The sequence below is a fragment of the Propithecus coquereli genome, unplaced genomic scaffold, assembly GCF_000956105.1.
Source record: "Propithecus coquereli isolate 6110/MARCELLA unplaced genomic scaffold, Pcoq_1.0 Scaffold347, whole genome shotgun sequence".
Taxonomy (NCBI): Eukaryota; Metazoa; Chordata; class Mammalia; order Primates; family Indriidae; genus Propithecus; species Propithecus coquereli.
The window spans coordinates 1,377,633-1,390,184 of record NW_012149141.1 but is presented as its reverse complement, the minus strand read 5'-3'; the positions used below and the strand labels follow the sequence as shown (position 1 = coordinate 1,390,184).

The 12,552-nt window shown below is 38.7% G+C and overlaps 1 protein-coding gene across 2 annotated transcripts in view; it reads right to left on the bottom strand.

Moving 5' to 3' along the window:
* FAM19A1 (family with sequence similarity 19 (chemokine (C-C motif)-like), member A1) overlaps nucleotides 1-11,518 on the bottom strand; it is a 535,315-nt gene extending 523,797 nt beyond the window's left edge. The window contains exons 1-2 of one of the 2 annotated variants that reach the window (XM_012651077.1): nucleotides 11,030-11,518; nucleotides 9,003-9,123 (exon numbers count right to left, since the gene is read on the bottom strand). In XM_012651077.1, the coding sequence (XP_012506531.1) occupies nucleotides 9,003-9,120 (118 nt within the window). In that variant the 5' untranslated portion in view covers nucleotides 9,121-9,123; nucleotides 11,030-11,518. Of the gene's footprint in view, nucleotides 1-9,002; nucleotides 9,739-11,029 lie in introns of those variants that run through there. The other variant, XM_012651078.1, reaches the window with a different exon arrangement.
* Between the last annotated feature and the right edge of the window lie 1,034 nt (nucleotides 11,519-12,552).

Sequence of the window (12,552 nt, the reverse complement as noted above, 5' to 3'; positions counted from 1 at the left end):
ACTATGCTGCCTGCTGCCTCCCTCTGTTTTATTACATGTCACTTCCAGTAGAATGATAACTCAGTTGGTTTACTAAAAAGTTGCCTTTAGTCATATACAAAATGAATGCACATGAAAATGTAAATTGTTTGCTCAAAAGAACAAAAAGGAAAAACCTTGGATTTCAAGATAAACTTATAACCTACTAGTGGGCTGCAGACTAAATTTTGAGAACTTTAATAAATTATTAGATTAAGAGTTTTATATAGGCATCACTATGCTGCCTGCTGCCTCCCTCTGTTTTATTACATTTACTGATTATCATTTCTTCCAATCTGAATCTACAAGAAAATTAATTGATTTTTAGCTAAGATCTGAGTGAGACTTCTGATTAGACCTTTGGCTGCATTGCACAGTGGCTTTCGATTGACCAGAACCCTAGTGACACCATTTAGCTGCAGACAAGAGGCTTAGAGACCTGGTGTTTCAGCCTGTTGGGTATAAGCAGGGAAGGGCTAAACCATGGGCATGATTTTAAAGCAGGCCAAGATACATGTGCACAGAACATCTCCTTTGGGCCCTACTCCTCTTAACTCTCCCCATCTTATCTGCATAAAGATATTGGATAGATTCATTAAGAATCATGAGATATTAGAGCTGAACATAGTCTTGTCTGAGGTTACACACTGCAGGTAGGACATAACCCTCAGTCAAGTTTTTGTTTGGCCCACCTGACATTTAAAAAGTAAAGAAATTACACATAAAATTCCAGGTTTCTAGCTTACCTTGAAATATTGGATGGTCTCACAATGGACCTATCTCTCAGGTGAAGCTAAGGATGGTCGTGCCTTCTAGATGTGCATATGCTCTTGGGTTGCCACAGCCTTCAGCATTTCCTGATGTCTGGCACATAATTTCTGTTGCCTGCCTGGCCCCTAAAGGTATTTGCCTTGCTTACCTATGAAATCATCCACAAAGTTTTCAAATAGTTTTAGCAGAATGCTTTTTTACATCTACAAAAGTAATTTTGTACTGAGTCTTGCCATATTAAATAAGATAGATAAAATTAATAAATCAGTTCCTTAGGCAGTTTAAAACTTCATTATTTGGCAGAATATACTTCATTGTTTATGAAACACACAGATCACCCCCTTGGACCTACAAGACGCAATATGGAAATTGTTGATTCCTTCCAATCCTCTCATCTGGAGCCTTGCAATTTGACAATTTAAGGGAAATCCTGAAAGCCCCCAGCCTTTGACTCCTGCCCTGGTGTTTTATCCTCATCATAACCCAGTACAAAAAAGACTTAATGTGGTCCTTTCCCACCAGTATTTGAATTTTAAAGGATACAAAGTTATTGCTTGGCCAAAAAGCCTAGTTGATCAGTAACTATTTATTGAATACCTACCCAATATTTATTCAATGGGAAGTATGACCTGCTGGCCTGTTCCCTAATCCGGAATATGTTGTTAATTTCAGGAGCATTGAGGTGCTTTTTCCCTACTGTGTGGTAGCTCATCTGAATCTGGGAGCTGACACTTTAAAATCATATGACTCGATTGGCCCATTTTTCATCCACAAAAGCGGGAAATAAGAAAATCCTTTGGACGTACGCAGACTCAGCTTGGATTTATTCTTGAGTGACATGAAAGCATGTCTAGAAAAGGTCTAGAAAGGGTGTAGTAAAGGTAAAGACAGGTAATTGCATCAGGAGGACAATGGCCACATCTGAGGATGTAGGAGGTCTTTAATCAGACTCAGAGGGAGACTTGGTTTGACCCCTGCCCTGCATGGAGGAAGGATCCACTTAATGAGCAGGCAGATTGCTCAGCATTTCCATCCATCTTCTGAGAGAAAATCTCTGTGATAATATCATTTCTCTTTTCTTTTTCTGGACCTTTATTATATAAATTCAGGGAAGGAGAAAGAAATAGTGGCCAAGAAAGTTCCCTAAGTGCTTTAGGAACATTATCTTTGGGGAATTCAATTAGTCTATACAAATTGTTAACAAAATAATTCATCTTCTCTTTACCCCAAAGAAAGGAAAAATTGCTTCTCTGGTGTTATTTTCTATCTGCTACAAAGATGAAGTGACTTTTTTCTCCCGATATCAAAAGAATTGGAAAGTAAAATTCCTTTCCTTATTTGCTAAGTGACGCTTCCTCTTCAGTCCCTCAAGACCACTTCTATAAGGTTTTCTAAACCGATAGGAAAAATAACAAAACCACCACAACAACAAAAAACTCCTTATGCTGTGACTGAAAACCTTAGGGATTTAATTTTTTACTACATTTGTAAGTATATTCTGTGAATTATTGTCATTACTGGAATAGCTGTCAAAAATTGAATAGAGTCAAATATCTACACAAAGATATACACATACATACATATATATCTTATACCAACAATTTAATGTTTATAGAACTCTCCATTTTCAGATATCTCCGAATTATACACATACAAATGCACATGTATCCATATATATACACACACAAACACTCATATACAAGTAGTAACAACTAAGAGAGAGTTTAAGATTCCACCAGAATCTTTATTCCTTCTTTCCTTCATAATTTAACAAGTATTTTCTGAGCACCTACTATTTGTCAAGTACATTAGCAGAAGTGAGAGACAGAAAGATGGGTAGCCAGTATTTCAGAATGACCTTGGCCCACCCTTCTCAACACATGTGATATGCATAGGCACTGAAGATGTTGCCCAAATAAAAAAAGTGTTTGAAACTTTTTAGTTAAACAAAATCAGATTTCTTACTTGCAAATCTTTCCAGAATTTTCATACACTTACATGAACTGCAGATCTCCAAGAGAAGAACGTACCAAACAGCGAGTGCTTCCCCAAAAGGCCATTATCAACGGGTTTTCTCCAAGGAGAATCTTGAAGGGACAGTGTTTTTATGAAGTATAATTTGAGAAATGCTGCTCTAGACATTTTATTGGATTAAAGCCCTTAGAAGAAAAAGGGCCTCATGATATATTCCTACTTATTCTCTCTTCTTTTTTCTTCAACTGAAACACTGTTTGATGTATTTCTAATTTTACCATTAAAACTCTCTACAGCTAGTAGTTTATGCTTTTTATTAAAAAACAATATAGTCTCATACCAAAAGTGAATCCAAAACGTACATAATTATAGGAAGTAAATAGATTAAGTCATTCCAGTCCTCTCACCAGATTTAGCTATCACTGTGGAAAGACTGTTTATATCTTTTTTGACATTTTTATGCATATGCAAATACGATTTTTTTCTCCAAAATTATTTTGAAGTATTCTTTTCCTTGTTTTCTTCACTCAGCAATGTCTCATGGGCATTTTCTCACATGAGTATATATACACACATGTCCTCCCTTGTAATGGCTACATCAAATCCCATTGTGTGGATGTACTATGATTAATTTTACCAATTCCCTTTTGATGGAGATGAAACAACCCCTCTCTAATTTTTTGCTGTTAAAACCATCATTGTGATAACTATACCTTAACATGCATCTTTTCAGATTTGTCCAATAATTCTCTTAGTGTAAATGCCTAGAAATGGAATTATTGTGTCAGGATTTGCAAATTTTATATTTTGGGAGATATTGCCAAATTATTATCAAAAATGGTATACCCTACAGTTAAGAGATTTTTACAGACTTTAAAATTGAAAGAGTTTTAAAGAGAGTTAAAATTATCATCCTAAATGAACTTTAAAACATTAACAATTAACGCTAATGTTCACTTATGCCATTTCTAAATATTTTTGTTTGCAGTAGGCTGTGACATCTATTGTCCTTAGCTATGAATTGAAGCCATAGGCTTGAGCTCACATAAGTAACAATTTAGCATTATAATAATTCTCTTATAAGTTCATGGGATTAGCAGGAAATATTTATTTGCATCTCTACTTGGTTTTGATATCATGAGGCCCTATCAAATGTCTATAGCTGCATTCTGACTCTAAGATGAGGTCAATATCGTCAATCAGATGATCAATGGATTATCACTAGCACCAGCTTACACCAAATAACAACCTGTCTGCTCCAATCCTTAGGCCGATTCACTACATTTAGCAACCTAGCATGGGTATGCATTCTTAAAAAGCCAATATGCAACCATGGTTGTTCACACTCTTTCTTCTATATTGCTGCTATAAAACAACGCTTTATTGTAATGTTCCTTGGTATTCCAGTGCATATTCTTTAAGCAGCTTTCAATAAAGTAATATTGAATGTTAAGGTAAAAATCAGTGTAAGGCACACAAGAATGCTTTTTAATATTTTAACAAAAATACCACAATTTAAAATGGATGGTGATGTTCAGTATGTAATCAAGTCATAAGTGAATACCTCTAACATACATAGTTTGCTTAATATAGCTTTAAATCAGGTCAAGTATAAATTACATAGACAATTCTGTTCAGTAATCTTTTTCTATATCATTTCTGTACACCCTGTCAATAAAATAGAAGTGACTCAAGAATAAATGATTCATTAGGCACTTAAAACTTCTTGTCTCATGTAATTTATCTATATAATTTTAAATTACTAACAAATCCCAAGGATCTTTTCTTGCTAAAGAATTTTGAGATGATCCATATTTTATTAAGTTTCAAGGACATCACTGTCTCACACACAGACACATACACCCACACACTCAAAATTAAGCAACCATCAAAATTACTGTCGTACTTCATATATCCATAAGGGGAAAAAACTTATCTTAAATTAGAAAGTTACATTTAGCAAAAATCATTCATCCTTTCTTACCTGTTACACAAAACACTGGTGATTATAAAGAGTTGAAGCTGTCTATTTTAATTACCTGAAACAATTGAACACCACTTTTGAGTTTTCATTGTTTAGTCTGTCTTTTTTAAATTAAATGCCCTCCCTATAGCTTTACTGTGAAAAATTAAAAAGAGGCACCACTATTCTTCAAGTTGTTATGGTAATTTCTTACAGAGTTTCCAAAATAAGAACTTGATCTAGCCAAATATTAAATTATTGAAATTACAAATCTGTTAATCTATAGCACATTTTTACTTGTGTAATTTTAAAATTCACTTGCATTTGATTGACTGTTTTAATCTTCCTTAACTAGTGAGTAACTGAAAATAAATGGTGCATTCCTAATACTACAAATATGAAAAATAGGAAGTACTCAGGGACTGCAGGCAAATACATTAAAATCAGTCAGTTTTCTAGTTAACATATTCCCATTCTGTTTGTGTACAAACGCACTGCATTGAGAAGACAGATCACAAATTCACAGTCTCACAAAAACATGGTCTCAGTTTCATGTTATGACAGCAGAAATTGGCCCAAATCTCTAACTATTTCCCCTAAAGGACCCTGGCGGGCTGGTGCCAACCAGGTGTGGCAGCCCGAATGAGGGGAACATCGTGTCAAATTCCACTCATCTGTCAGTGTAGTGGATTATTTCATGAGAGACTGAAATTGGCTGCTTGCAATCTGAACACCATCAATCTTACTGTGCAGGGGACAGCCGAGCTGCCTGTAAAAGGCTGGGGGGGAAGGGGCTGGGCACAGCCATTCCCAAGCAGGTGAGGAGGTAGTCGTAAAGGCTTCACTATCCCTCCATTCAAAGCTCTGAGTGAAAGATTTGTCATTTTCCACATTTCCCTGGTATACTTGGTATGCACGCAGAGTCTGCCTGCTCTTGCTTTATGAAAGAGGTGATTTTTCAAGCTTAGGCAAATGTGACAAAGCTCAGGGTCTGCTGGTGTCTCATTTTTTCTCATCATGTCACTTGTTTTAACTGATTTGAGAAAATGAGATTATGTTTTTTCCTTTTTGCTCATTTATCCAGCTATTTATTTATTTATTTACTCATTTAGGGGTGGATTGTCACAGATAACTGGCCCTGATTTCTCTCTTGTTTTCATACACATTTCATTAGTGTCCCTGAAGATTTAAGACCCACAAAGGAAAATGTCACAACTCTCATCGAAAAAAGCATATTTTTACTCTTAAAATCAAAACAGAAGATTGTATTAAAAAGTCTGACTAGAATAATCTAGAATATTGCCATGGCCAAGATCTATCACTTTAATCTTCACAGCTATTGTCGAAAAACCAAGAAAGTTGAATAAACGTATTACATAGAACCATTGGACTTTCAGTTTAATATCATTTTAATCTCTCTGCATCTAGAAAGGGGTATTTATAGTTTCTTCATTTCAACAATGAAGCTGAATGGGTCCCAAATGTATAAGCACTTGGGTTGAAATTGGTTTCAATGCTGCAGTTTCTTGGGGTACTTGACGCACAGATCAACCATGCATTGGTTGATAATAAGCAAATTCTAAGGAAGACAATGGAGAAAACAACTATTGAATTTAATTTCAGTCAGAACTTAATAATGTGTTTCTCTGTTTAAGATATTACATTTTAATAATAAGCCCTACAAAAATATGAGTTTACTTATTATACATAACCCCCCACCAAAAAAAATCTGTATATTAACTGATTAATAGAGACAACCTATGTGAAAGCTCATTGCAAATTGCACCATGTATATCTCATGATTATACGCATAGAGTGTAAAATAAGACGCATAGCACTTGGTGGTATATTCTAGCTATGTACCACCACAATAAAAAAAATTTTAAAAAACCAGTTTTTGTTCTCGCTATGTGGATTATTAGCTATATGAACAGCAAAACTTCATTCATTCAACATCCCTGACTTGCAGGCTTGCAGTCTATTAAGAGGGGATGTCAGAAATATTCCCGATATTTATGAAGAACTTCACAGCTTACAAAAAGACTTACTCAGAAGTTATTTTTATTTTCATTACACCCCCTATCATATCGCCAGATGGGAAATTGAGCTCAGACAAGAAAAGTCACTTTCCCAAGGTCATGTCACTAACCTGAAGTGACAGACAGAGATGGTGGCCAGCCCTGAGCCCTGCTTTCCCACTGACCACGAGCCACTCACCAGTTCTGCCATGCCACCTCTCAGAATGGGCTTGCATTCAGATGAGTCCATGAATGGACATAATGAAAATTTTCACAGATTATGTGAAGGGGCTCAAACCTCCTCAAAGAAGCTACGTGGCACCGTCACTCTGTGCACCCGGAGGAATTTCCCCCTCCTGGGGACACCTGCTCTGGTGATGGAATCAAACCGTTCTGACTTCCAATGGCAGCTCTTTGCTGTGTGGCTTCAGACAAGTCACCCAACCCCTCGGAACTTCCATTTCCTGGACAAAACAGGGGAAATGACACCCACTTGCATAAGGATTATACTAAACAATGTGAATTCACTCTGGGAATAGTGCCTGAAACATCACAATTAATAGTTGGATTTTTTTTTTAATTATGAACTCTTATTTTTGAGTATTACAAGTACATATTTCCCACAGTATTTGTATGATTGTGTAACAAGTCAAAGACATTTTTGGCCAGAACAGATTGGTGATTAAGTGATTGGAGGTAAGGTGCAGATCCCCAAATCCACGTCTGTCTAGCGGTCCCTGCGCCAGGCTCCGGACACAGGCTGCAGAAGCACCAGCGCGCAGCAGAGGCAGAGCCGTTCCCAAGCCCACCTGCAGGGGCACCAGCGCCCCCTCGCCTTCCGTCCCTGACCCAGGGCGCAGGGAAGAAGGATGGCTGAGGCCCGGGGACAGCCCCCAGCCTCAGCCCCAAACACAGGCCGCCCCCTATCCCTCCTCCCGGGGTGGCCGGGGCTCCAGCACCCAGCCGGCTGGTGCGCTCCTTGCCGCCTGGTGCGGGCTCTCCGGGGGACCCTGGGCTGCGCCCACGCTCTGCCGAGCCTGCCCCAGCCTGGAAGCAGCGCCCCAGGAGGCAGCTAGCGGCGCCCCAGGAGGTGCTGCCGGAGGACTGTACCCAAGATCCCTGTCCAGGCCAACTGCGGAGCCGGGAAAGGAAAGGGCGTAGACGCTGGACCGCGCAGCAGGAGGAAGCGCCACGGATGGGAGGAGGCCATTGAAGGGATTTGGAGCGGGGGATGGAGGGCTGGGAGCACTTCCGAACTGAGGATCAGAAACTTGGCTGCGCAACTGGTCCCCAGAGCCTGAACTTGACCGTCACGTCACGGGGGCGGGAGAGTGGGACGGTAGGGTGGGGGAGAAGGAGGGTGGTGGTGAAGGGAGAGGTAGTAAAAGGATGCAAAGGCTAAAGCTAAACAGAAAACGGGAGGAAACCTTTTCGAGAACAAGGGAAGGTAAGGACAATCGAGCTGGGGCGGAGACGGCAATGAGGAAGCTGGTGAGAGAGGCAAAGAAGAGAAAAATCCAGACTCAAGAGTGAGGCCATGGAAGGGCGAGAAATATACTTCGAACAGAAAGACGAAGAAAGCGAAATGCTTCCAGAACTAAGTATTCAATATGGGGGGAATCAGACGAGAGGGAACGCGTTCCTGAAACTACCAAAAGAAAGGGAAAAAAGCCACTGAGCACACACTGGAAGAACAGAAAGTGAAGGAAGGGAGAAAGGAAAGGAGGCAAATTAAATCAAACAAGAAATAGTAAGTTACTCTTTAATTTCTTTTTCATTGACAACTTAACTTCCAAAGTTAGTTTGGGGACTACCTCCTCCTCCCACACACACACACACACACAGACCAAAATCATAGTATTTATACTAGGTAAAAATGCATCCCAGGAATAGACACACAAAGATGGTATTTTGCCTCCCTAAAAAAATCCTCAAGTTTTGAAAGTTATCCCACCTTTTGCAGAATATTTTGCTATTGGCCAAAGCATCCAAAAGCAAATGCCTTCTACTTTTCGAGGTGTGTGGAAGTGGGTGGGATGACACTGAGAGAAACCCTCGTTTTCTGAGAATTAATAGAAATACCTCCGAAACATTTTGTTATACTCCCCTTCCCTCCGGAAGCATCCAGCCAACGCTATGTCTTGGGATTCAAAGGCAAGCTGCCCACACTATAGCACTTTGTCACTTGCATTCAACCATCTGTTAAGGAGACAGCGGTGAGACCGGAGGAGGCTGCAGTAGAGCCAGCTCCAACTTACCTGGTCTGTGCAGGTGGTGCTGCTGGAAGGTGTGCTGAAGGGATCCATGGCAGAGTAGCATTGCACAAGCACTTATCCACAAATACAGCACCCAGGACATCGCAGAGACCATTGCCATTCTCTAAAGAGAACATTCGACAGGAAAGGTTACCCCCAGCTTCACGCCCCTAGCTCAGTCAGCCCCACTGATCAGGGAAGGGAGGTCTCAGACGTTATGTTCCGTTGCTACTTCTCTGGCTAGAATTAATGACCCAGCAGAGGTCATGCCATGAAGTGGGATTGAGGGGAAGCCCTTTCCAGAAGATCATAAATTCATTTTTTTAAATTCTGCAAAACAAAATTCCAAAGATTGCCAAAATACAAAATAAAGTTTTTGACTATCAGTTAAACACTTTGAAACAATATATGCTGACTAAAATCCTATTTTACACAATGATCTTTAAACTGTAGTTATCCCAGCTATTGAAAAGCTGCAGACTCCTGTTCATTCTAACTTCATTGCAAGTCTGACATAAGCCTGGAAGGAAAGAGTGGGTTCTTTTTTTTAATTCTATACTCATGAATTTTTAATTGCCGTGCTGTCTTCTAAACTAAGTAATCATTTCTCAGAGGCATGTTGTAATCTCCTGATAGAACTGATCTTTTTGGCTGGACTTAAAATCAGAAGGAATTGTCTTCAGCCAGAATGAGTTTCAAATGCAAGATGTATGCATCTATCCTAGAGCAAGCCATCATTTACAATCTTGCTGCTAAGATTCCACTGTGGCATTTGTTGTATAGTGTTGATGAATATGCATATACAGGTGGTATATGTATTTATGGATGAACATATACCTTTTCTCAGGCGCAGAAACTTTGACAGTCTTATCTGCACCTACGAGGATCTTAGGAGCTACAAAGGCTCAACTGCGCTACATATTGTCCAATTTCTCAAACAACACCTTATGCTGCATTTCATATTGCCAAATTAATCAAACTTGAAGCATCATCCTTCCTCAGCCAGTGATAGGGAGGCATATTCTGTACAAGAATCCAGTTAACTATATGCTTTTCTCTCAGCTAGACAGGGCTTTGGAAGCAAGATTGCTTTCTTTCTTTTCCTTTCCACTGTCAAATCATACCCTTGAAGAATTTTAACTCTACATTGAAAACCTGCTAGTGACCTCCCAGCGTGGCTTCTTTATTAATGGAAATTGGTACTCTTTCTAAAAACTGTGATGTTCAGAAAGCAAAATTATACATCATATATGCACATAATACAGGATAATTTGTGTGTTTTAGGAGAGAGATGTAGCCTTCGAAGAGAGTTTTAGGACTATAATAGAGAAATGGTGACAACTATAATTAACTGCAAAGTAGGAAAACATTATTTTCAACAGCGTGATGCTATTCATGTCCAAGTCCGTGATTCAGACGGAACACTCACTTTCTAATACTTTTGCTGCCCACTATTTACTTCTGTACACAACATACCTTGCCTTATTGTTTCAGAGCTGTCAGGATAACATAGATGCATTCTCTTCAGTGGAGATAAATAGCAACACCCCTACTGCGAATCCCCCAAAAAATACATTTTTGGACTTTTTCACAATACCCTTTAAATTATAGAAAGACAAAACAGAGGTGATTGTGTTTTGTCAATTCACTGTGCTGTGAATTGCAGTTAAAATGCACTAGGAATTAATCTAAACTTGAAAAAAAATCCTACCAAAATCAAAACTTAATAGTATTTCTATGACTGCTTTCTCTTGCTCATTTCTTCACCTACATAGATCTTAGCACTCAAAAAGATCATTGTGACTTGACATTTGCAATATATATTTTTTATTTAACTTTCTTTAATTCTCAGCATTACTTCCAAGCCTCCTGCATATTGCTCTCACTGCTTGCTCCTTTACCGAGAGGTTGTCTCAATGTTAATAAGTGTTTCCCCAAAAAAGGCATCCAGCCTGCATAGTTCTCTAGATATGACGGAATATGTTCCAGATCTGCTTTCACAATCTTAAATTCTTAAAGAAGTGTCTTACCTGAAAAATCCAGCCAAGAGCAGAGTACTCTATTAGTGTTCATTGGAAAGATCTAACACTTTCTAAAATCCATCTGTGCCACAATTTGAGATTTTTTTTTAGAAAAGAGCTTCCCAACAATCTTCTTTATCAAGATTAAAAAAATATGTTTTCCTCTTCCGATCCTATTTCCACAGTAAAGACATCGGGTTCATTCAGACTGTATTGTCAGAAAAGGAGCCAAGATTTGAGGGGTGGAAACCTTGTCATTTTCACCTTTAAATCATCTCCTGGCGTCACCTCTGCCTGACGAGACCTTTGAAGTGATGGGGAGAGAATGTGCAGTTTCCTGAGGAGAATCAGTTTATAGTTGCCGACGGACCATTCCCATTCCGGTGCATTTGGGGCAGAGTAAGGCAGCAAAATGTAGGAGCAGGGCTGCTATACGGTGGTGCTGTAAGTAGCAGTAGTCTGTTTCAATACATCCCTCCTCTCTAAAGTATCACATGTCTTAAAGTGACATTACCCTCTATTACAGCTACAGTGAATTGTAATATCTGCCCACTAACTCTTCAACAACTCAAGCAGCGCTTTAACACTCTATTGCCTGATAGATAATGGTAGAGGTTTTACTGATAGCATTCATTTGCCAAAAGAGTAAAGAGGGAAAGAGAAACAAAAGAACAAAAACGTTCTGCAAGATTTTGTTAGTGCTAATGGGAGTTAGACTTTCAACAGTGAATGGGAAAGTGAAATATAAGGCATTTCTTACCTCTTACTGTTCTTTTAACCAGTGAGTTAACCAAAAATATTGCCAGGTTCATACCAATTTAAGTCTGTTGGTTGTTTCAGCAGTTAAATCTTGGAATATTCTATATCTGGAATAGAGCATAGATGTTTATATGCATGAGCGCAATAAAAACCTTCTGAATTTTTTGAACATGTTTAATGAATAGAAATATGTCATTTTCAGCACCAAACACTGGGTTTTGAGGAAGAATTATGCTCAAGGCTCTTTTTTCCAAAAAAAAAAAAAAAAATTGTTTTCCCTCAAATAATATGCTGGGATGGGGAGGAAAAACACTCAGAAGTTCAACATCTTGTCTGTAGTAATATGATTTGAACCCTTTCTTCTTCAGAAATATAGCATAATTGCACCTAAACTTCAGTGATGTATGTAAGGTGACCTAGTTTTCACTTACAGATTGCACTAGTAATAGTTCTCTGAAATACTCCTTCAGTTATTTCACAAATCACTTATAAAGCACCTACTGTGTGTTGGCTGCTTGGAGACAAAGCAGAAAACATGATTGATCAGAACCCCACTGTCATCAATCATACCGTCTAGAATTTTATACTGTTTTCAAAATCAAGATAGTTCTCATAATTCTCTTTCCTCGAAAACCTTTCGAAATTCCTCAGAATACTCTCTTGCCTTTCAGAGGCATTATAAAGAAGTTTCAATGCTGCAGTGCATCTTTGGAAGCGATTCTGTTTTCTCATGTTACACACAGTGAAAGAATGAGGGGTGCTTTGGACTGATC